General features: G+C 41.3%; 1 protein-coding gene and 1 pseudogene across 3 annotated transcripts in view; one reads left to right on the forward strand and one right to left on the reverse strand.

Annotated features, from left to right (window-relative positions):
- The window catches only part of LOC128086872 (regulator of microtubule dynamics protein 3-like), a 77,227-nt gene extending 71,214 nt beyond the window's left edge, over window positions 1-6,013 (forward strand). The window contains exon 3 of one of the 3 annotated variants that reach the window (XM_052695867.1): window positions 3,790-4,318. In XM_052695867.1, coding sequence (XP_052551827.1) covers window positions 3,790-3,874 — 85 coding nt within the window. In that variant the 3' untranslated portion in view covers window positions 3,875-4,318. Of the gene's footprint in view, window positions 1-3,789; window positions 4,319-5,292; window positions 5,465-5,922 lie in introns of those variants that run through there. The other 2 variants (XM_052695871.1, XM_052695870.1) reach the window with 2 other exon arrangements.
- LOC128086875 (palmitoyltransferase ZDHHC13-like) overlaps window positions 1-15,957 on the reverse strand; it is a 76,101-nt pseudogene extending 60,144 nt beyond the window's left edge.
- Between the last annotated feature and the right edge of the window lie 8,616 nt (window positions 15,958-24,573).

Below are 24,573 nucleotides of genomic sequence, written 5' to 3' on the forward strand. Positions count from 1 at the left end.
TTGGGGGCACCTGACTTGCCACGAAGGTTCAAGCTGCTGAATATTATCCAGAACTTCATGGTGCTTGGCCAACCCACTGAGCTGGGTTGGAGCTCAATGTTCTCCAAGGTCCCTTTCAATCTAAGCCACTCTGTGATTCTATTATGTGATTCTATGAATTACCCTCTGTTCTTTTCACATGAAGCACTGAAAACCCAGTGTTAACTGCATTAGGAATTGAAAATGACTGAGAAGTAAAATAAAGAAGGAGCAGATTGAGAAGATGGAAAGCTTGATAAATGGGATCTATGTTTCTAGTGCCACAGTAAGGCATTGTTATTACTGTACACATAGATATGCACATGTTGAAATAGCTGAACATAGGCATAGCTCAATGTATGTCTCATTAGCCACAATATAAGTACCACAACAAATATTTCATTTTTCAATTCAAAATCTACCTAAAACAAAAAAACTGTCTCAAATCTTTCCAAGCAGAAATAGACATTGGCTCAAACAGATATATATGGCACAGCCCTGCACAGAGCCATGCCAGACTTGGTCATCATCAGCACACGGCTGACTTACCTGAAATAATAGCTCTCACATTCACACTGCAAACAAACACGAACAGTACAGTAACACAGGGATCTGCACCTCTCATTCCCATCAGCCTCTATGAAAATAAGCAGATCTGAAGCTGTGAGAAAATAGCAAGACGTAAGCGGAACCATTGCTACATGTGTTTGAAAATGTAAACATTTGTTTAAAAAGCAGACTGCAAAGTTTCTGTTGGGAGAGCAGAGAACGGTGGAGGCTGTGTGAAATGCTGATACTCGTCCAAACACTGCAAGAATTTTTAAGGGATTTTAAGGGAATCTTGCCAAGTTTAGTATTCAAAGAGCTGATGGACACCAGTGTCCTCCTCAGTAGCATGTGCTCTTACATTTATCTATTCCCACAACTGAGGATGTCAGTATGATCCAAGCTGATGACTGTTCATCTGCAGCTTGTTTACCCTAGAACTGCTCATTTTTGCAGCAAGCTTCTGTTTTTTAGATGACTTCTATCTGTGACTGCAGAAGAGAACACACAAATAAACTTGCTCAGGGTCATGCATAACATTGCCTCAACACTTCCTGGCTTCAACTCTTTTTTCTCCAAGTGTAAAAACCAAATTCCAGAGGTATTGCCTGCACCGACAAAAATCAGGTAGGTTCAGTCTTCAGGCAGCTGTAAATTAATTCTCACAGCCCCTTATGCCACTGTTAACTATGATTCCATTTAAGGAATGGGAATGGGTTTTATAGGAAAACATAATGCTTTGCAATCCGAGTTTCTATCCATTTTTATTCCTGCCAGTTTCAGCCATTTGTATCTCATCCCACTCAAATATCAAAACAAGGCACTACTTACAAAATAACAAACAAAAGAGCCAGTCTTCAACGACTCTCTCAATATCTGAAGATGCGGTTTTTATCAGACTTTTAAAGCAAAGCAAACACTGTAATTCAGTATATAAAGGAAGGCATAAGGTAACTCAGTAGGACTGAGCGTGTTATTTTTCATAAGGTCCCACATATGCATGCAGTTATTTTTTAAAATACATTAAAACATTTTTAGTGGCATTTTAATTCCCTCTTCCCACCAAAAAAAAAAAAAAAAAAAATCAGAACAAATCCAGATGAGTAACATTGCAGCACATTCATAAGTGAATCTATACAAAGATGAACTACACAGCTGGATGCTTTGAGGGATTTTTTTCTTACAATGTGTCTCCTTAAATCAGGTTAATGAGGGACGTTTTCTCCACCAGAAAGCTGGTATGCCGAAATACACAGGTTTTCCTTTTGCTCTATACTTCCCTCAGCTCACATTTTTACTCCTTTTCTTGTGTTTAGGCTTTTTGCTTTCTTTTCAAGATGAGAAGTACGCATAGTGCATTTTGATTGAGGATGGAAGGGACCATCATTTAACAATTTTCTGGCCTCAGAGTTCTAAAGCCCAATTTGCCATAGTCACAAGAAACTCAACAAATTAGATTCAAGAGAATGGAGAAGCTTTAAAAAAATTCATGGGGAATTATCTTCTGATATTGGCATTTTGTCACTATCATTTGACTCTACTGATATTTTCTTTCACCTCTTCATGTGAAAGCAGTGGGCAAAACTTCAAGTCTGCATACTTTAGTACACTGGAACAGAAATCAGGCTGAAGTTTTCTATGGCATCTACAAGGCTGCAAGGCTATTTGAAATGTTTCACAATACGGCCTCTTTCTGTATTTGTTTATCCTGCCCAAGTGAAGAAATTACTGATAGAAGACACACAAAATCTGTTTTATGAAGTTCTCTAAGATCACTGTAAATGCAAGTTTAGACTCACAAACAGCTCAGGGTGGCCATTTTAAACTTTATTTCATAGGTGGCCCAAATGAACCATCACAAATGCCTGTGACCTTCCTGAATGTAAAGTTAGCTAAGCAACAGTACAGAAGTCCAGACTTTAAAATCAACATCTCATTCACATACAAACACAGACAGGAGAGCATGGTTTGGTGATATTGATGAGCCTTTATTGATTGATTGATGTAAATACCACCAAATTGATGTAGCTACCACCAAAAGGAGCAAATCTCTGTCTCACTCCTCTGTTTGCCAGCTATGCTGTGCTGCTGTCATGTCCCTGTGCTTACACCAGCTCTGATGCTCAACTGAGTCTGATCACTCCACTGAGCTGATCCAACTCAGCAACCTGGGGAAAAACTGTTCACATTTCCATTAAATTACTTTTCACATAATTTAGCTTGTTCCATTAGCTTAGTGGAATTGTCTGATGAGCGGCACAACCAGTGTAAGGGAAGGAGCAGATGGGGGAGGATGTGGGCATTTCTGTCCAACAGAAACAAGCTGTTAAGTGTTCAGTCATATCAGTAAACCATGCCATTTGATCTTCAGTAAGGTCTTACCTTTATTTGAATTTGTCAGTTTAACTGGGGACTCCATCACTGCAGATTATTATAAAATGTGTTATCTTTAGCCAAGAGAGAAAACAAAATCCCGGACTTGGCCTGGTTGTATCATTAGCAGCCAGAGATCCAATTAGTTCTGCACTCCAAGGTCACTATTCATACTATTCATACTTAGTATGTTTTGCAGAGGAAGCTCCCCAGTGAAATATCTATCCCACAGTAAAGATGCAATGATTTTTAGCTTCCTGGATGCTAATGCAAAGGTATGAAGTTGGAAGTCAGCTCACATGTCTTTAATTCCCCAAATATATAAATTAAACTCTTCCGTCTTTCCCTGTGTTCTCCTTAGGGTATAGGACATTCAAAATAAATACCAGTTAAAATGTTTGCTCTTTGCTCATTGTTTTGCCATTATGACATGGTTAAGGACTTTATCAAATCCACTTAGCCAAAAACAGCCCCTTCTCTGGGAGATAAAGTAAGTATTGCTCAGGAGTAGGGCCAACCAATAGGAGCAGACCAGCACACATGTACAAGACTACCCTGCTTGACCTGCTATAGCTTCCACTGCAGTCTGGTTTTAGCAGTGCACATAACCAAAAAGCTGTCAAACTCTCGTAGTCCTTTCACAGATTTGTAGATTCCCACTCAGAGGAATCAACAGGATGGGATGTTTTAAGATACACTTTGCCATTGTTTCTTTCTAGAAAGCAGCCTAGAGATGTCCCACAGAACTAGCATATAAACGCTGGACCTATCAAAAGCATGATTTTGCTCTTTTTCTCTAACTGCATACTAAGATGCTTTCCACCCATTTTTCCATTTAAAAAATAAAAATAGAAATCACTTACAGAGAATTGGAATGAGAAGCTCTCAGCAATGGTGTAGAAACAGTAGAATTATGGTGTGGCATCTTTGGCGATGAAGAATCTGTCATCTTCTCAATATCTGAATGAGGAGATGCTGACTTGGGAGATTTCTTTTTACCAAAAGCTTGCTTGAAGGAGCTGCGTAACTGAAATACAAGACCACAGCAGTAGACACACCATGAAGAATGCATCCATACAAAAAGCCACAGACTGAAACTCCAACATGCAAATATTCCAAACAATAAGGCCAAACTCACAGATTTTAACAGAGCTAAAAGGGAATCAAAAAGCTTGAATTGAATAACCAACTTCCTGTGTTTTCAGGTTTAAGGCTTGATTTAATTAAGGTTTAATTTTCAATTTTCATTTTGCACCAATGTATTCACATTTAACACAGTGAAAGCACCGTCCTGTCATCTTCATAATGTTTCCTTAAACTTCTTTAAATAGTTCTGGGTTAAACGAGAAGTGTAGGCTGATATAGAGACCCACTACATTACAGTGACAAAGAATAGAAGCTAAAGTAAAAATTTCAGAAGTTTTTACCTTATCTAAGGCTTAACAGCAGGCTTGTCACAAAAACTACAAGAGTTGCCAACAATTTGAAGACACAGCAATTTGCTCCTTCTATAATTAATGCATAACCCTGCACAAGCAGATGACATTGCTTCCCTTTAACCAGTGCTTTTCGGAGGAGGGCAGCAATACTACAGTTACGGAGGAGCTAGCAAGATATTCAAATGAAGCAATTGTGAGAAATAAAAATAAGAGCCTGCTCAAGAAGTACAAGAAGTTTCATAAACATTTCCAAGGAGACACTGTACAGATATATATCAAGATTCTGCCAGCTCAAGCCACATTTTGTAGCTCTAAAGAAGAGATCCCCAAAGATCCAGGGAGATCTAAATTCAGTGGGAGGAAAGGGGTGGAATGATTCACTGGCTAGTATGGGATCTAGGGACTTTAGTCCAAACTACATTCAGACTAGGTCACTAAGGCAGTTTATGGTCTAATTCAAAATGGAGTTTAATATATTGTACCTTTCCCCCAATACATGGTACCTTGTACACAGTACAAGATGAGCAAAGAAGGAAAAATGGGAAATGAAAGGTAAGTAATGCAAAATCCTGAATAATGTATGTTTATCACAATAATTTCTTAAATGTTGGTATTTTTTTGTGTAGAACTCCACTTAAACTTTCCAGATTGAGCTCTCAAAGTGTCTAACATGTCCACTTACAAGAAGAAAGGCAAAATGAAAAGAAAAAAAATAACAAATCTCTCATTGTGGACTTGTTCTATTTTAGTGACAAACTTGAAGCTTTCCCTGAGGGGTTGGACACCATACTACTTTTAGCCAGACTGAGTTTTGACAGCTCTTTCTACTTTAGGACTGGCCTTTTGGCTGATAAGGAAATCCATTTACATACAGAAGCATGTTAATTTCAGAGGCAAAAGCCTAAGTTCAGTGGAGGTAGTTCCAAAGTCTAGCAAGCTGTTTTCTTTCATTGCTTTATGGTCTCATGATCTGCTCAGCTGATGGTTATCCAGCTAATCTGTTACCCAGAGGAGGTGCAGCCTCTAGCTGTGAATTCGAGTTTTTACTGCACGTTTATATTCTTCATAATCTTCAAAATCTTGCCAGAGAGGAACTGTGTGTGAAGGATGGCAAGTTTAGCTGGGCAGCAGCAGTTCCAGGTGCCTCGAACCCAGCAGCGTGCAGAATCACAGATTCTGTGCCGGAACAACAACAAAAAGAAAAGCAGCAGCAAGGGGAGAAAAGGCCCCTGCAGCATCTCCGTTTTATTCATTTCATTTCATTATTTCATTTTAGCAATTGGGAATAAAGATTTTAGAATGTAAAATCTTTGCCAAGGGCATGCCTTTCTGGATCCATGCTACTGGGGCTGAGGGTCTACCAGTAGCATACTGAGGTCATCATCAGAGATTGCACCTTCACTTCCTAGATCCATAAACACATTATGCCTGTGTCGCACCAGAAGGGTATTACACATGAAGTGTTTTTCAACACATAGGAGTCAACTTCCCTCCATACTAACACTGCATTGTTGAAAAATGCATATTCTTAAGAGACTCAGGAGAGGTGTCAATGTTTATTTCCGTTTGGAAGCAATTACAATCTATTACTCCCTCCTGGATGAGGACATGCTGGTGGAGTAAGCACAAGCATTTACAATTGACCTAGCAGGTCTTGGAAACTTGGTTACAGCAAGCTTAATTTTAAGTGATTCTGTGTTCCCTAGTTCTGTTTCCCTCTTCCTTCTCAGCACAGCTGAGAATGGGCTCTCCAAATTTTCTCGCTAAATGCCAGTCTTTTAACTTCATTTTATAAAAAGTGATCCTTCTCTCTCCTCTCTTCAGACATCATTCTTTTCCTTCAGCATTAGTGGTAGAGCCAGTAAGTGTTCTCATTCTTAAGTTGGTAGCAAACATCAACTGGTCTCTTCCCAGCTTCCGTACAATTTAATATGTTAGTTCCTAGAAAGAGGAAAATGTGAGAGCATAACAGAAAGAAAGAGAGAAAATTCAGCAGAAGCCATGGGATAACCGACATCCTGCTGAGTCTGACTTGTGATTTGGCAGGACAGCAATGAACATTAAACATGTTGTCTGCTCCCCAGTGTGAATGCTACACTGCCAACTTAGCATGCTGACCTTTTTCTCATCAACTCATCTAGATAATGTGAAATATGTAACATTTTTGCCCTACTTACCACATCAAGATTAAAATTGGCTTTCACCATGGACTCAAAGCTGCATTTTGTTTAATCATTTCCTGAGAAGTTTTAGCTCACACCTCTCTTCTTGACTTGAGAACTCAGACTGGAACGGAACTATCTCAGCACAGAATGCAGGCAGTGCTTGGGCTGACCATGCCACAGCTTCACTTGGGAGGAAAAGATTTATTTGTGGGTATTCTAATCAGCCAGCTCTTCTACTAGTTGTGGTAACATCAGGTTAGAGTAACATGTACCAAACAGCTGCTACTTTGCCTCCCATGCTTACAAACCATCACAAACTTTGTGAAACGATATGTAAATACACATGTTAAAGTGGCTGGTAGGATCTCACAGCCCAAGATAATGTAGGGTTGTCATTTAGAGGACAGCAAGGAATTCTTTAAGCTATTCTCCAAATAGCCAAAATGCAATTTTTAGTTATAGTTTTAATAACTGGTTAAAAAAAAAAAAAAATCTAATTTTCTTGTATTTTTTAACACATTTGACAAGTATAATGCATATATGTACAACTGTACATGATGGTTTCACCATGAAGTTCATCCACAGCGGTAATCTGCTTGTACGTTTCATAAAAAGCACTGACTCTCAGTAAGGGAAACCTGGGTTCAGAGAAGACTTGGAATCACAGTCAGAAAGCACACAGCTCAGATTAAGAAAGAAGGCTCAGGTTAAGAAAGAAAACATACTCAAGAGAAAACAGTACTAAACTAATCAGAATAATGTTAAATCTAAATTAAGTATGAACAGTATTTTCAGCTGCTTGAAAGTCCATTTTGTGAAACAAATGTGGAAGCAGCTATTTGTCAGCACAAAAATTACTATTAAAATGTTTTTATACAAGCAGGACTAATATTAAATACATTCCATCACCAAACTACCATACATTTATATTTTCAGGGGGGCAAAAAAGTGACCTAACTGAGGTGCTCCTGCTCCAGCAGGGGAACTGGACTAGATGATCTTTTGAGGTCCCTTCCAATCCCTGACTTTCTGTGATTCTGTGATTCTTTAGGAATCAATAAACTTTACTCCACAAGGGGAATTCCTTTCCTCAGCATTCAGCAAATGCAAAATGCTCACCTTGTCTCTGGTCTTTAACCCCACATCCACGAACGCTCATGGGCACTGGCAACAGGAGAGCCAAGGCCAAACAAGGGAGGATTCTCTCTGCCAACTGAGAGAACCTCTGCTCTTTGCAAATCTCTGTACATGACTTATAAGACTATCTATCATTCATCCTTCCTTCTTTCATTCCATTTCTAAAGGAGGAAAGCTGTGTTATACTTGCGATTGTATAAGCATATACAAAGATTACAGCAGAAGACTTCAGACCATCCAGAAAAATTAAGGAGGCAACATGATAGAACAAACTTCTCCATTAAAGCAAAGTAGCTGCTGCTTTGATAATATTCTAGTGTGCTGTGCTCTCACGGAGCTGCAAGGGAGCAATGGCTGAAGCCAGTTGCAACAAGACAAGTCCATGTTACACTGACCTCAAAAGTCTACTAAAAAATCTACGCTGCTACCCTCACAGAAGGAAGAGCAGTTCACACTATAATCCTAGGAACCATCTCTGTAGACATACATATGGTAGACACAGTTTTGGGAGAGGTGTGCTGAGCTTAACACCAGCTTCAATTCCAATCATATAGTATTATATCTATTATCTCCCATTCAGCTGCTATATTTCATAAATTTAGTTTTGTAAACTAAGTACCATGCTTGGCTGAAGCTCATATTCCAATGAGAAGACCGAGGCCAGGAAATAACAGCAAGGTGCTCAAGATAAACCAACAGCAGGTTGGATTTATCATCCAACAATCTACACTGCTTGATGATACATCTAAAAATCTCAACGATACATTTGATGATATATGAATCAATCAGAAGTGCAACCATGGTGCAGCATGTCAGCTTACCTTTTTTTTGTCTTTTTCTGAAGACTTAAGATATCCAGGATCAGTCCTTCAGGCTTTATACAAAAAATAAAGAAGACCCACTAGGCTGAACTTGACAGGGATCTCAACAATGGCATTGGTCATATGTAACAGTTAGATTAAGGAATATATTCTCTCATTACGTTTTGCCAAATAAATATTCTACAATCAGAGTGTGGTATTTCACCAGCAATACACAAAAACTAAAAGAATGGCGTTGACCTCTACAGAGCAAGGGTTTGATAGAAAGAGCAAAACATCACCTCACTAAGCCACAACCCTTAGGAATATTGCTGTGTTAATCATCTTCTGCAGAACGTCTACCTTTAACCCCTACAGTTAGAATTCTTGCTTTTGTTTAATTTAGATGACGCCAAGAAAACCTTAGAACATCACAAAGCAACAGTTAATAACAGGATTTTCATGGCAACGAGCATACATGTGTATCCCTCACAGGCGTATATGCGATCAGTTCAACAGAATGAATCGTGATCATCCTATTAAGATCTTCATTGGAAACAGAACCAAAAGAAATGCCGCTTTAAGGATGAAATAATTAAAAATGAATTAAAATTGGGTAGCAATGCATTATAGCTGGTTTAGTACTAAATTATTGACATTTTAAGTATCTCCCTAACAGCCTTCCCTTCCCAAAACTTAATAAATAAGCAGGTGCCTTCTGTGTAAGAACACAGTGCTGAAAAGTGAGTGTAAACAATTAAATAGAGGTACTCGTCAGTCCAAGGCCTATTCAAAGAAAGGTAGAAATGAATGCACTGTGCATTGATGCTGCATAACCTCTGAACAAATGCAGACTGGAGAATGGAAGGTCTGCTTCCAAGGGATACAAATAAATTTGTTTGCCTGATGTTTTTATTTATTTTTAAAGCAGAAACATGAATACCACCAACTGCCAAATCTTTGTCATTTAGAAATGAGATGCTTTTACAACTGCAATGTGTGATGCACGTGTTATCCAGCTTTACTGCATACCAAAATACATTACTGGATGGTCCCAAAGAAGGAACATGGTCTACATATGGCATCTCCAGGTGACTCTACAACCATGCATATAACAAAGACATTTTGATATCCCAGTAAGATAAAAAACACAAAACAAAAACATCAGAACTACACAAATACCTGTCAAAGAGAAAAGAAGATACGTATTTTCAGTCTGTTGTATTTAAACACAAAGCTATTTAACCCTGGCCCAATGTAGGTAAAGTAATCTTAACAGACATTCGCAGTCACATGGAATTAGCTGGGACTGTTGGTCACTCCTTGCACAATTGGGCTTACATTTACTAGAAAGTGAAAGGGAAGTTCTACTGCATTGCAAAGGATATCAGGCATGAACCAGAAAAACCACGTCACAGACATCTAAAAGACAGAACTTAGCATCAGTGCTGTGGGAAGATACCTCAGATTCTTGACTCCCACAAACTGCCTGAAAGAAGATGAAAATAAAAGAGCATTTTTCTCTCACCCAAAACTGAACTTCGTGGAGTACAGACTTAACGTGGTTGTTTTTTTTAATTGATTTTTAAAACTTCACTCGGTATTCTTTAAGCCTCTGTTAAAGCAAACCAAAATTGCCACTCAGAAGCATGCTTTAGCCAGATGCACAGAGGAACTCGTGATACAGAAAAACATCTACTGAGGAGTGTTCTGTCCAGCCTAATTTTACATATCCGAGCAGCTGCACATTAGGTGAAAAGGACAAACTCTATTGACACAACAACAGTATTGCCATTTCCAGGAACACAATTTAGTAACTGCTGTAAGAAATGGGAAATGTGCAAAACAGCTCAGGATACCACCAGGAGGTCTGGGGAACACAGAGGGTGGGAACGGTACATTGAAACTCATGCTACGTTGCAAATACAGAGGGAAAAGTTAAGATAAAGCACATTTATAAACTTCATAAATGGATATCTCAGCTTCTGTCAGGTACAGGCATTCAGTAACATCCTCTTTATCTTTAAAACCAGCTAACATGCCACCTCAACACTTGTTTTCTCCTCAGATCTCAAGGATCAGAAACTACAATTTGACCATCTAAAGACACCACATTTCAAAATCATTACGAAAAGTATATATATTTAAATCCTTCACACAATCCTTTCTACAGTACAGCAAGAAAAAAAACAAACCAAAAAACCTTCTAAGTGAAGCTGCAGACTCTGAAAAGAACACTGCATTATGTACCACGTACTGCATCTATTAGTATTAAATACACAGAAAGAGAGAAATCCACAAACCTCACAGACAGAGCCATCCCAACCAGCAGAAAGAGAAGCAGGCATCCTTTCAAAAGCCAAGAATCAGAACTCAAGTTCATTACGTATCCTATGGCCCACAACACAGTCAAGCAAGATGCCAGCAGCAGGAACAGCTGTTAAAATGATCACTGTTAAAATATGACAGAATATTCAAGCAGGATTTATTCCAATATATACACTTAATATAAGAACGAATGCTGAGAGACTTAAGATAGGCAACAAAGTGACACATCAAAACACAGGGGATAAGGAGGGAGGGAAAACAACAATGGGGTGGGGGAAAGGGGGGAACAAACACCCAAAGAACAGGAAGGTGCTTCTAAAACATTTCATTTTTGAGTGTCCAGGTTTGGAAGCCTAGAAGATCTTGTTGTCAGAACAGAGGTAAGTTACAGATTATTCTGAACATGGAACGCTGAAGCTTTCCTTCCATTAGTGACATTACCTCGTATTTCTCCATCATTCTCAGTAACCTGTTATTCCTTCTGCTTCTCATTCTTCCTTCCTCCATTAACATATAAACGACGAAGCGATTCTGAGTTCGAATTGCAGGGTCAAGCGCTGTCTCTCCCTTTAACAACAAAGTTCATTTGGTTAGGCACTTAACACATCAATGTCTTCCTTTGTAACAGATACAAGAAATGAACTGAACTAAAACAAGAACTTATTGGCTTCTTCCCCAAACCCACCATTTTTCTTTAAGGCAAAGTAAACTCGCAGTTCTAACACGCTTCATCTGGTGCTCTGTAGTTCTAAAGACTGATATTTGCAATCAACTACGCGCACACGAATCACTTGCTGAACTGTCTCTCCTAACCTGAAACACTAAACAGTCTTTTAGAACATGACAAGCTTACTGAATATGATCCCTTACTGAAAGGGAGCTTTCTTGTTTATGTTAACTTTTTAAAACCAAACCAGTAACATTCTAAGAGTCATATATTAAATAAAAAGCAAAACAACTAGCAGATGGAAAAGCTGTGCAGCTGAATACACAAACCAGAATCACTACACTATGCAAGCATCTCTATGGGAATCAATAGCTTCAATATTAATAGTTGTTCCTGCCAGAGTTTACAAATCTTAGGGCTAAGACTTTCACGTGACGTGCACTTCTGAGTGTACAAGCAGGCACTGACAGACACTGATCTTTTCAGGATGCCACGCTCATCTTTTTCAAGACCTTACCAGGCTCACCAGACACAAAGCAGCATTATTTTTGACAAACCTGGCTGAAGGCCTTACTTGTGGCCATGCTGTAGAGAACAGCTGACTCAAAACAAACAAAAAATAAGAAGAGAGAATCTGTGAAGGCTGCAATACATTTGTTTGCAGTGATCAGGTGTTCACTAAACATTTCAAACCATCTCCACATTCTTACTTTGTGTCACATCACAAGCAAAGTGCCCAATTCTTTTTGGAAAGTATAGGAACTCTTGCATTATTCCCCCCATCCATTTCAAAGAACATTCAGAGGGCAAGGGATTCAGGTATTTCTTCATATTCATTTTACCCATTAATATTACACAGATGAAAACAACAGAAACAATGAAAGAAATTGTACCTTGACATTTTTTATGTCCATGTTAGCACCAGCTTCTAGCAGTAGCTCCACTGCACTAACATTTCCTGATGTAACTGCAGCGCAGTGTTCTTCTGGACGTTGAGGGAGGGGTTAAACTTTAGTAGAAATCTTGTGGGCTCTGGTCTAGATGAAAACAGTTAAGAAACAGAACATCAGCTGCATTTGAATCTTTTGAACACTTTATTAACAAAAAACATTGCTAGCATCTGCAGCAAAGTAACAGCAGATACAAACGTGTTGTCTCTCAACAAGCTCATTAGCAACAGAGCCAAGCTTAGAAAACAGAACTCATCCTTCATTTCACCTTCATTTCTAGGAAAGCACAATGATACACCAGCTGGTCCAGCTGCCAACCTAAACTACTTTAAGATAGCTCTTTTGGGGGTGGGTCTTTCTTTACTGTACCAAGTTAGCTGCTTCATCATCTCCTATGTCTTGGATACGTAATATTTTACAACAAGCAGAAGAGAAAAAAATGTCACTCTAACAAGACTGACAGAACCAGAAGAAAAAATTCAGCATTACATCCAGGAATGAGTGGACAACAGATTCTTTTAAAAGTTATTCCCCACTTAGCCCACCACTTTTTGTGCTGATAACATTAAAGGCCTAAGTCCGCTGAAGTCTGCTGTGTCTATGTTCTAGGAATAAGAAAAAGATAGTAAGTGATGATCACGGATTTCAGTAAACAAAGTTAAATGGTCAGATTCTTAGCTACGCAGCCACACCACAGCAGCAAGAGGAAACTAAACTGTACCTGCCAGGAAGCCAAATTAAACAATTTTTCTTCTTTCCATGGGTCTTGAACAGCATTCATTTCAGGATATGCTGAGTGCCCGTTAAAGTGACTTCAAATTAATCAAATACATCTACAGAATTCCTTCCACTAACAGTATTTCCTGTCCCCTCTTGATAAAAAATACTGTAAATTCCACTTTGGAAAGCAACAATAAATATCTCCCTTGTGTAAAGGAATAAAGTGCATAACTGAATGTCCAAGTACATAAAACTGGTTCATTAAAGAACAAAATACGATCACGTATCAACACATAATTATTTAAATGTAGCACGTATAGCACAGGGAAATACCAAATACATGCTTGTACTTCAGGAGATAACATTTAAATTCCACAAAGCATTTTCAGAGCACAACCAGCTACTTCTGAGCAGAAAATAACACCTGGGACAGTGGCAACATACCTGGCCCTTTGACATGAGGTAAGCTACAATGGGCACGTGTTGAAACAGCACTGCCAAATGAATGCTGCTGAATCCTTCCCCATCAATAAGGCTGGGATCTGCTCCACACTTCAACAATAAGGTGACCATGGGTAGGTGTCCTTGTCTGTAACAATATATGAGACTACAGCCATAACAGAAAGCTTGAAATCTTAATGAAAGCATCACCTTCACAATTCTTAGACACTCTTTTAGAAAAATCATATCTGGTTCTTATACTTTCATGAAGAAACTTTTTTATTTTTTTCTTTAAGCCGAAGTCTGTATCAGAGAATTAGGTAGGACCCAAGAAGCCAAGTCTGACCAGCACTGCCCTGGGAAAAGTTCAAAATGCAGGTCTGCCTGAAGCACAGATGCATGCATAACACAACCTGGCAGCCTGCAAAGTTGCCAAGAATCAGAGAACAGATTTCAGTGTAATTATGGACATGCTGTAAAGTTCTGTGTAACTCAGCAAAGGAAACACACACCATCAATTCATTTAAGATGACAGCAACAACAGTTACACGAAACGCTACTGTTAAGACCAGCAGATTTATTATGGGAAGTGGCAAGCAGCACACCTGATGGCCCAGTGAAGGGGAGTTGATTCAAGTCTCCACCTAGCTGATCCACTACTGCACCTTTGGAAATATAGTACCTGCATAACAGCAACAGAACAAGAATAAGGGAACACATAATAAAGCACGAAAACATTGTGCTGAGGATAACATAGGTGTAATAGCAAGCAGCTTGCAATAATCAAGTTTTCTCTAGAAAAGTAAATGGATGACAATATTTTTGCAGAGCAGGATGCTGCTTTGAGAAAACGTTGTAAGAAAACATGCAGTAAGTAGCAAGGCCTTACAAAGTCAGTTGTAATCTTTGTCAAATTAAACAAATCCAGGAACACCTAATGATTTCATGTACCACTTAATTTCACACAGAAAGGAAGTGTGGTAACTACACCTCACTGACATTTTCACAAAGGTGGTTGTGTTAAAATTCAAATTTTAAGCTTTTTCCCTCAAGCACCACACACCGTGGCTGGCAGCACTCACGATCGATAGCGACAGAATGCTCAAGATCCTTTCCCGTGGGCTACAGAGCTTACTTAACCAGCTCCTGTCTGTTGCTTATTGCTGCCCAGTGCAGAAGAGTCACATTTTCTTTGTCTGCTTGTTGAACATTGTATCCTGCTTCCACCAGTTCTTTGCACCGCTCTAGCATTCCATACCTTAAACGAGGAAAAGAACTGACTTTATTTCAAATATCTCCCAATTTAAACAGCGTCACACACATGAAAAATTCAATCCCCGTAAGTCTTGCTCAAGAGCTCCACTTTGCATTCAATGGAGTTTTTGCAAAAAAAAGCTGGTCTGAGCCTCGATACGTAGAATTTTCTACCTAGCAACGTTGTTATTGCTGATGATGACAATATTTATAATAGTATATACACTTCAAGTGCTTTCCCTTGGACAAGCAGGTGGCAACAGAACCCTACCATTTTCAATTTAAAAAATCCCACATGGAATAGAAACTTTGCCCAGGTGAGACAAACACTTACTGAGTAGCCTTCACAATATCACACGTGCCAGGGTCTTCAGCGATCGGCTGCAGTGCCGGCAGCACCGGCACATCCTTCTCTCTGCAGATGCTACGGCAGCTGCGCACGTCAGGTCGGTGAGGCCCACGGCAATGGTTTTTACACTGCTGGGAGACAAAACGGCCATCAGCAAACGTCGTGACAACGCTGGACACCACAGCGCTCTCTTCACAAGGCACCCTTCTTGCCACGTGCATCCGTGGAGATGCGGCACCGAGGGGCACCGGGCGCGGTACGGGCGGATCGGGGATCTCAGGTCTTCTCCAACCCGAACGAGTCCAGTGTAAGTAAGGAAGTGGGTTTCCAACGCAAGCGAAACTTGGAGCTTCCACTCCGAGCGGAAAGGTGGGAGGACAGAAATGACACCGTTACGTTCTATGAGACAGAACTACGCGGCGATTTAGTGACCCCGTGCAAAACCAGCTGCCAGCGGCACACCTTTCCCAGAGCAGCGACGGCACGCTACAGACCACCACCCGTACCCGCACGCTCCGAGCCGCAGCACCGGGAAGCCTCCCGGCAGCAGCAGAGCACGCCCCGCACGCAGCCGCGCACCGCAAGGTCCCCCCAGGCCTGACATGAACCAGGGTTTCCCGAGCGCGTCCAGAACCCGGGAAGACCCTTCGGCATCACCCGTCCGTCCCACGGCGGCTGCCGGCCGCCAGCGCCCGCCCCTCACCGCCGGGCCGCCCCCGGCCATGCCGCCGGCCGAGCTCCGCTGCTTTCTCCTTCCTGGTTACCGGCACGCGGGGCGGGGCCGCGAGTTACCGAGAACCGCGAAGGTGGCAAAACGCGGCTGCTTCAGCTGGGGTAGTGCGTGCAGACCTGGGGCCCCTAACACGGGAAAGACAAGGAGCTGGGGCAGCGGGTCCGGGGGAGGACTGCGAGGATGCTCAGAGGGATGGAGCACCTCTCCTGTGAAGAAAGGCTGAGGAAACTAGGCTTGTTTAGCTTGGAGAAGAGCAGGCTGCTGGGAGACCTCGTTGTGGCCTTCCAGTGCTTGGAAGTTGTGGTTCAGACATCTGGACTGTGAAAACCTGATGCAAGCAGAAAAGACTTCTTTCACTAGAATATGGTGAATGAGTCGGTAAAGAGAAAATAGTTCTGAACAGAGGTATGGAAAGCTGTATGCACTGCTACTGCTTGCTTTCCCAGCATGGAAAGTGCAGGTGTGGGTACTGCTGGGCTGCAAGTTTGGCTAGCCATCCAGATGCTGCAGAATGAATGCAAAATTAAACTCTAGCTGACATGTTAATACAGATTTTCCTTCCATATGCACAGCTGCAACATAAATAGACATCAAAGCAGCTCCACTTCATAAACATGTAGATCTTTAACTTAGCCTGGTGTCACAAAATATTTTCTATGCTTTGGATGTAGAGCTCACGTTAGGGAAGCTGAGGAAGAAACAAAATGGCACAAAAATTTGGTAGGCATTTTGCTACTTTGATATATAACGGATACCAGAATGTGGATGCACAAAAATATAACTGAAGAAGAGTTTGTTCTCCAGTTTAAGAACCTGGCGTACAAGTTCTCATTTGTTAAAGTAGAAGTTAGTTGAGCAGAGATTCTCTGCATAAGGCTGTTGGTAGCAGTGCTTACAGCATTACACTGGCACTTTTCAATTTGATATCTTTTAATGTTTGTTGCCTGGGGGCCTCACCTCCAGCATCGTTTTTGCTAATCTATAAGAAGCTTTCTGAAAGGAGGAAGAAATGCTTTCCTTCTACTGCACATACAGCTGGCTTTACAGAAGAAACCATGTTTGAATTTGCAGAATTCTAATTCAGCAGCAGGTTTTGCCTAGTGTTTTGCAACATACATCACTCAGTTGAGATTACAATTAGCTCAGCAGTGCAGGAGAGAAGAGAAGGTGAGTTCTGGCTCATCGTAAATATGCATGAAGAGTGCCCATGTCAATGGGAGTGCAGACAGGGCTAGGCTCTGGGGGTTTTATTCTCATTACATTACCTGTTCATACAATGTATATGGGAACTGCTGAGTCATGGCCTGAACCTCTGATTGATCACCTGAGGCGAGCCATGAGTCAGCCAGAGGAGCCCAGGTGAAGGCAATTCACCTGTGCTGCCTGGCTCTACCTCTTGTAGACCTATTGAAGAGCTGGCTACCAGCATTAGATGAACCATTGAGGCTAGGCATTGTTATAAGAGTTTACAAATTTCTCTGTCATTTTACCTTTGCCCTTTGAGGTCAGACGCTTCAGAAGGAATACTTTGGACTTTGATCAGTACGACACAGGTTGGGTGCTGAGATTTTTACGGCATCAATGACATGTCTGCGTTAACTCAGTATTCAGTATCTCTCTGAATTGTAGCATGCAGAAAGGGGCAGCTAACTAGCCTGACTACCTAGGGTCCAAATTATGGACATACGGAGCCAGCTACCAGTGGGGAAGGCTCTCTTCTGGAGCCTCTCTACCTTCACTATTTTTGGATCCTGTCCAATAGCTTTTTGTCTTATATCATAGCTCCTACAGCCATGCTTGAGGTGAGGCTGCACTAATGCTGAGCAGAGAGGAACCATCCCTCACCTGGATAGCAGTGTTTGTGGAGAAGAAATGCACTTAATGCTTCATAGTGCCTAACTCAACTGAAATACCTGCGGAGGCCATATCTCCAGGCATAACTAAACTAGTCCCAAGTTGCTGCATCTCACGCCGGCATCCAGATTGGCTCCTGGATGGTTCAGGAACATCAGCGCAAGAAAGGACAATTCATCTTTGTATTTCCCCTCTGGTGTCATTATAGCTTCAGAGAACCACAGAATTCAGTTCTTGGAATGTATTTCTCTCTGTTCAGGCTAAGTTCACACACTAAAAGTGCCATATATCATGAAATGAATATTCCTTAACATCACACCTGTTTTCACTTCTGACACAATTTGAGGTATTATTTTCATTTTAAAGCTTCAGGTTGACAGTATGCTGTAACAAGTAGAAAGAGCAGAAACCCTCCTCTCTATGAGTGTGGCAGGTGTTTTTCTGGTCCCAGTTCCCTACTCTGTCCCAGGGAAATCTCAGTGGAGATGCTCTCACTCGCGAGTCCAACTATATGTTCAGTGCAAGATGAGTGAAGTCAGTCTCTCCCCTTGGCACATCTTCATTGTGGAGAGAACTGGAGGCACTCAGATCTTAAACAAGAAGCTCAGTGTAGCATCACAGAGGAGGGGTGAGCACATCCACAAAAGCAACTGTACATAGAGATGAGTTGTGGAGATCTCTGCCTTGAGATACAGAGCAAGGCAAGGAAAGGAAGAGAATAGATTTACATGGATTTTGTATTAACGTGTTTCTGCTGTAATGTCATTGCACTCAATGCCAGAAAATCAGCGCTAGAGGCATGTTGAGGGTACAATCCTGCCTCATGGTTTGACTCAGCTCACAGAGCAAACATTTGGAACAGGACATGTAGGTGTCTGTATGTCACCAAGATGTATACGATCTCAGTGTACTCATGGATACTCATGGCTGTTGCTCATAAATGAGTTGTCTCAGTATCAAAGTGGCTTTGATTGTATTGACTGTATCTGGACAGAAAAATATAAATGTGCATTTGAGGTTATTTCCACCTCATCATCTTTTTTGTCCAAGAGAAAGGGATTTTTAAGGGCAGGTTGGGACTGGTTCCCTTCTTCCAGTAGGAGGTTATTAGAGAAATAAATATAAATTGTAGGTGACTACCAAATGAGATGATTCTATGACATTCCTTGCCCTGAACACAATTGAAGAGAAGCATGAGGTCTAGTAAGTCTTTGTGAAATCAGAATAATTATAAATTTCTATTTTATCCATCATTTCTGCTTTCCAAGTTTCTCCTATTACCTACCAGGGCACCTACTTCGTTCTGTACTGGACCCACATTATTACTAGTCTTTTGTTTTTCCATAGACTTTCTTGTGATCCTTGACCTCCTTTATCAGATCCATTTACAGATGGGTCTCAGCCTTCACAGAATTACAGAATCACAGAATTGCAGAGAGAATTCTGCACCTGCAGAGGTGCAGAATTGGAAGGCACCTAATGAGGTCATCAACTCCAAACCCCTGCAGTGACCCCACAATAGGTCACACAGGTAGGCATCCAGATGAGTCTGGATATGAGATATACAATATCTCTGTAGAAGGATACTCCACAATCTCTCTGGTCAACCTGTTCCTGTACTCCATTATCCTAAAGAAGTACAGAAGTACTTCTGTGTGTTTGTATGGAACTTCCTATGTTCAAGTTTTAGGCCATTGCTCCTTGTCCACTCACTATACACTACTGAGAAGAGGCTGGCCTCATCCCTTTGCCTCCCACTTCCTTTTAGATATTTATAAACATTTATCATATTTCTCCCCCCTCCCCCTCCTGCCCCCACTTCCTCGCCCTCCCGCCCCCTCACCCCCTGACCTTCTTTTCTCCAGGCTGAACAGACGGAGGTTACTCTGCCTTTTCTCATAAGGAGATGCTCCAGGTCCTTTATCATCTTTGTGTCCTTCAAATGGACATCTTCTAGGAGATCCCTATCTTTTTTGAACTGGGGAGCCCAGAACTGGATACAGTAGTCTAAATGTGTCCTCCCCACAGCAGAGTAGAGGAGGATGATCGCCTCCCTTGACCTGCTGGCTGCACACGTTTTAATGCATCCCAGGATGCTCAAGGGTACACCGCTGGCTCATGGCTAACCTGATGCCCACCAGGACCCCCAGGGATCCTTCCTATAGGGAAAGACCTGCACAGCTTCCAACAGGTCATTCCCTAACCTGTACTGATGCACACAGTTCTCTCTCCCCAAATGCAGCACTCTCCACACACTCTTGTTATATAAACCTCCATGTCCAACTCTCCAGTCAGTCCAAGTTTAGTACAGTTTAGTACAACAGTAGTATAGCCTGCCAATGTGTCAGTCCCTCCTCCCCAGTCCCTCCTCCTCATCAAACTTGCTGAGGTGGACTCTGTCCCTTCATCCAGGTCATTGATGAAGATATTGAGCAAGACCAGACCTGGCGCTGACCCCTGGGGAACATTGGTAGGCCTCCAACTAGACAACTGCACACTCCTTTGTACTTCCTCCTTAGAAGTATATTCTTCTTAGGTGTCTGCTGTTTTTCCACTGCTACTTCCAATATGCTGCTCAGCATTTTAATGGTGTCAAAGAGAGTGTTGTACATTGGATGCCTTATACAGTTTGGCTTCTTTGCACTTTTTGCCACCACGGAGATGTCTTTCCTGGCTGCGATGGCATATGACTTCTAGATGGCCATTTGTAACTCACTGCTCTACACGTGCAAGAAATGTTCCACAAATGGCTGGATTCCTGAATCTTTTACATCAGCGTGTAAAAGTCACGTTGTGAAGATTGCTGATTGAAGGGTGTGTCATAGGGAAAGACACACAAATAAATCCTCTTACTTAGGCCTTAGTGAGGCTCTTCATCGTAGGGGTCAGCTGTCTCCTCTTCGAAGTCTTTGGACACTAATGTGGGATTAACCTTTCTTGATTAAATGTTGATGTTTGGATATCTCTTGCAAAATTGCTCCATTTTTGTAACCAGTGAAGAGACATGGGCACACTCAAATTTGTGTAATCCTTCCCAAGAAAGATGTCTTAAAACAGATTAGATGCACTTGTCTCTGAAGCTGAATGTTTTCTCTGTGGACTGTACAAAGAGCTAACGTGTTGACCTGCCATGCTCAACATTTTGAATTTTTGTCTGTGCAGATGTAGGTACCTTGATCACACCTCAAGGCTTTAACTATTCCTTGTGATTGCTGTCATCATCACCTGCTGCTGTCCTAAGGACTAGTACAAAACAAGAGTTACTACTGGCATACCATGGTTACATGGTTTCAAACAATGTGGGAGTGTTTTGAAAATATAGCAACTGGGCAACGTAAAAGGTGACTCAAGTTATCTAAGAGGGAAATAAAGGGAGGAAACTCCATCTTACATGGCTTGGAAGCATAAGACATGGGCAATTATACGAGTGGAAACCCTCCAGAGAGTGGCTTATAAAATGGAGTGTTGTTTTGCTCACAGAGTGCGCGCTTTGAGGACCACTGTGTGATTTCTTTCTCATACACAGAGCTTCAGTCAGGAAAATGAACTAGCTCCGACTGGTTGAAATCTTGGAGACTGAATCTTTACCAGCTTGGTCCACAGAAGCTGGACTAAAGCTTTTGCAGAGGTAGATGCAGCTCAGATGGGATCTGCTGATGAGAGCTTTGAACAGGGCTTGTGTTCCCCCCTTGCTGTGCTTCCTACTTACAGACTAAGTCTAGCTTTCCAGCACACATTCCAGACGTCTTGCCGGCACCTGACAGTGAGAGCTCCTTCTCCCCACCACTGGAACCCTACAAATTTAAAGACATTTCCATGATTGATGTTTTTCAGAAGCATTCCTTCCAGGAGGAAGTCTAAGTCTTCATCTGGTAACTGCAAGCAAAAGCAAGCAGAATCAAGAAAGATCAAAGAGAGATTGCTTCTGAAGATCATTGAAAAGGGGCTATGAAAAAAAAGAAAGATAATGACTGAAATTACAGGGGAATTGGAACCAGATTATCTTCAAGGTCCCTTCCAACCCAGACAATCCTACGTTTCTCTGATTCCATAAAATACTTTACAAATGTTTTTTTTGTTTCATATTTCATACAACTTTTTTTTTTTTTTTTTTTTTCTTTTTCCAACTGAGATTGCTTCTTGGGCTTTGTGAATTTGTTATTACACCTGCAGAACTCTTCAGAAATGTATTTACATCTTCTTCTCTCTGCCTCAGGCTCCTGGCATTTAAAGAGGCAATCAGATCTTTCCTGAATGAGAGAAACGTAATGTGAAAGTAACACTAACCATCCATTCCACCTTTCCACCTATCTGCTAAAAAGTCTCTCAAATGAGACTAGTGTTGGTCTGCTGTTGTGTTGTCAACAATTTTTTACTTTTTGTCTTGTGGACACCTGTAGGTTCCTTACTCAGGGGAACTTGTGCACTTTGTAAATGTGAGTAGTTTGGTGATTCTCAACTGGGTGAAGACCATCAGTAAAATATTCCATTTGTTATTTCCCAGAAGAGAACACCTATTCTCTTACGTAATCAGGCACGGAAACTGGCATTTCTGAAATTACACAATGTTTTGCTTGGCTTTCACCAGCGCCTGTAATCAACCAAGTATAACATTCTACTTCTGATGGATTCTCCACCAGCTGAATTTAATCTTAATTTAGGATGGATCAAGTTGCGTGACCAGGTATTATTACAAGGTCATGCATTCTCTTTCAGTCATCCAAACACAACACAACATCTGTATGAAAAACAAGTAACCAGAGCAATGAGCCCTCACATTATAGGGCATCCAGCATGAGTTCTTGGTACAGATTGAACACTGAGTCCACCCAAAGGACATATCAGCCAGAAAGAACAGCACTCTGCCTGCAATGCCTATGCTCTACAAGATATGCAGCTGCACAAGTGAGGGGATGAGAGTGCAGACTGACTGAGAAGTGACCAGTACCAGGTTAATAGACCTAAATGTCTGTGTTCCTGTGTGTTCTACTGATTTTCCAGTGTCCTACAAACTTCCTAAAGCATCCTTCCCCATTCCTTTGTCTTAGTAAAGCAAACAGGATTTGCCCTAAATGGGGCTGTAGAGAACTGTGAGCAGCTGTGGGAGACAAGACCTCTGTCTGCCTATTAGAGGACTCCCACGAGGACACTGTAATTATGTCCTTTGTGTTCGATCTGAAACATAGTAGCCAAAGAAGACTCAGTTGTTTGTTCAGTTCCTAAGAGCCCAAGGAGCAAATGTTTGCAGTAGCAGGTCCTGATATTTCCTTTAGTTGCACATCTTCTCTAAGGAAAAAACACAAAGCAGAGATGTCACTTAGACAAAAAGTCATGATGGAGCCTGGAGCACCCAGCTGAAAACTAGACATGAACTAGACTTTCTATGGGCAGACATAGGTTGTGATGGCATCCTTCAGAGGCAGATCCAGACATCTGCAGTGCTGGAGTGTTTGGAAGTTCAGGATTGGTGAAAGAAGTGTTTTTGAGCCTTAAAATCCAGGTATGTCCTTGCCAATTCTAGCACAGAGCTTCCATACAGACCCTGACAGGTCCCCTGCTCTGACAAGCACATCCCAACAACCTCCTCTAAAAAAATCCAGGTATGAATGCACAAGAAAGACTGGGGAAAACAATACCGTTCTTTGAATTTCACACCTAGAGACCTCAAAACATTATTTCTTGTTTGCTTTTCTAAACTGTGAGTTTCCATGTGAGCAAGATGGTCAGGTTACCATTAAGAGCAATTGTCGTACACAAAAATAGGAGTGGCTATTCAATCTAAACATCTCGGCTGCTTTTTTTGGTTAATGGAAGAAGACTAGGCTCCCCAGAGAGAAATTCAGCCTACTCATAGGCTTCCAGCCTGCTCACTCTCTTCCAAATAGGAGGAGAAATAAATAGGATGAGTAGTTGCCTCCATCATTGCTTAATAATGCATGGGTTGCAAGAGCACCCTAGTTGATTTGGAAGTCTGGATTATATTTAGACATGGAATGATAGTTGTTTGATTGCCTGGGAAAGTCTGCTCTGATCTAACAACAGACCCAGACATTTAAAAATCCATGTCATTTTTTTATATTTTGTGTGAGTGGCTTCTGAATAAAATACAAGTTCAGTCATGAGAAGGAGGTGCACCCCATCATGTGCCCTCCTCTAGAAAGCAGCTTTGGACTTGCATTAGTTTAGTCATAAAAGAGACCCAAACCTGCCATTTCTCACAGTCTGTGTTAACATTTTCAATAGTTCGGTAGTCCGGCTGCCTGTCGTAGTGACTGACAAAGAATGGGTGCTTCATAGGCCGAAGAGAGAACTACTGGTTTAGTTGAGATGCTTCCCTTCCAGACAAAATATGCTCTGGTGAGTTTAATTATTTCCTGGTGAATAGGTAATCAAGAAATGCTTAGCTGGAAAGACAAAGGCAATTGCAGGACTCATGCAGCATTTAGCATGTTTCTAAAGCCACCACTGATACCTGCAAGTCAAACTTAGCATCAACAAAAGATATTAATTAGGATCTGTGCTGTTGCAGATGCATATTGCTTTGTCCCCCAAAGAAGGATCATTGGGCATCTCACTATTATTATCCCCCTGAGCATAGTCTAATTGGAGAAAATATTATCTGCAGTTTTGAGGACGTTCTAAAGAATCACAGCTGCACAAAAGGGAAGCAAGATCCACTACACAATCTCAATCTCTGTGCTTCTTGATGGTAGGACTATTCATTAAATACTTTTCTTCCTCTCTTAGCTTTAAGGTCACCACACACCTCATCAGCAGTTAAACTTCTACAGAGGTGAGG

Source organism: Tympanuchus pallidicinctus, unplaced genomic scaffold (assembly GCF_026119805.1).
Source record: "Tympanuchus pallidicinctus isolate F22 unplaced genomic scaffold, pur_lepc_1.0 scaffold3, whole genome shotgun sequence".
Taxonomy (NCBI): domain Eukaryota; kingdom Metazoa; phylum Chordata; class Aves; order Galliformes; family Phasianidae; genus Tympanuchus; species Tympanuchus pallidicinctus.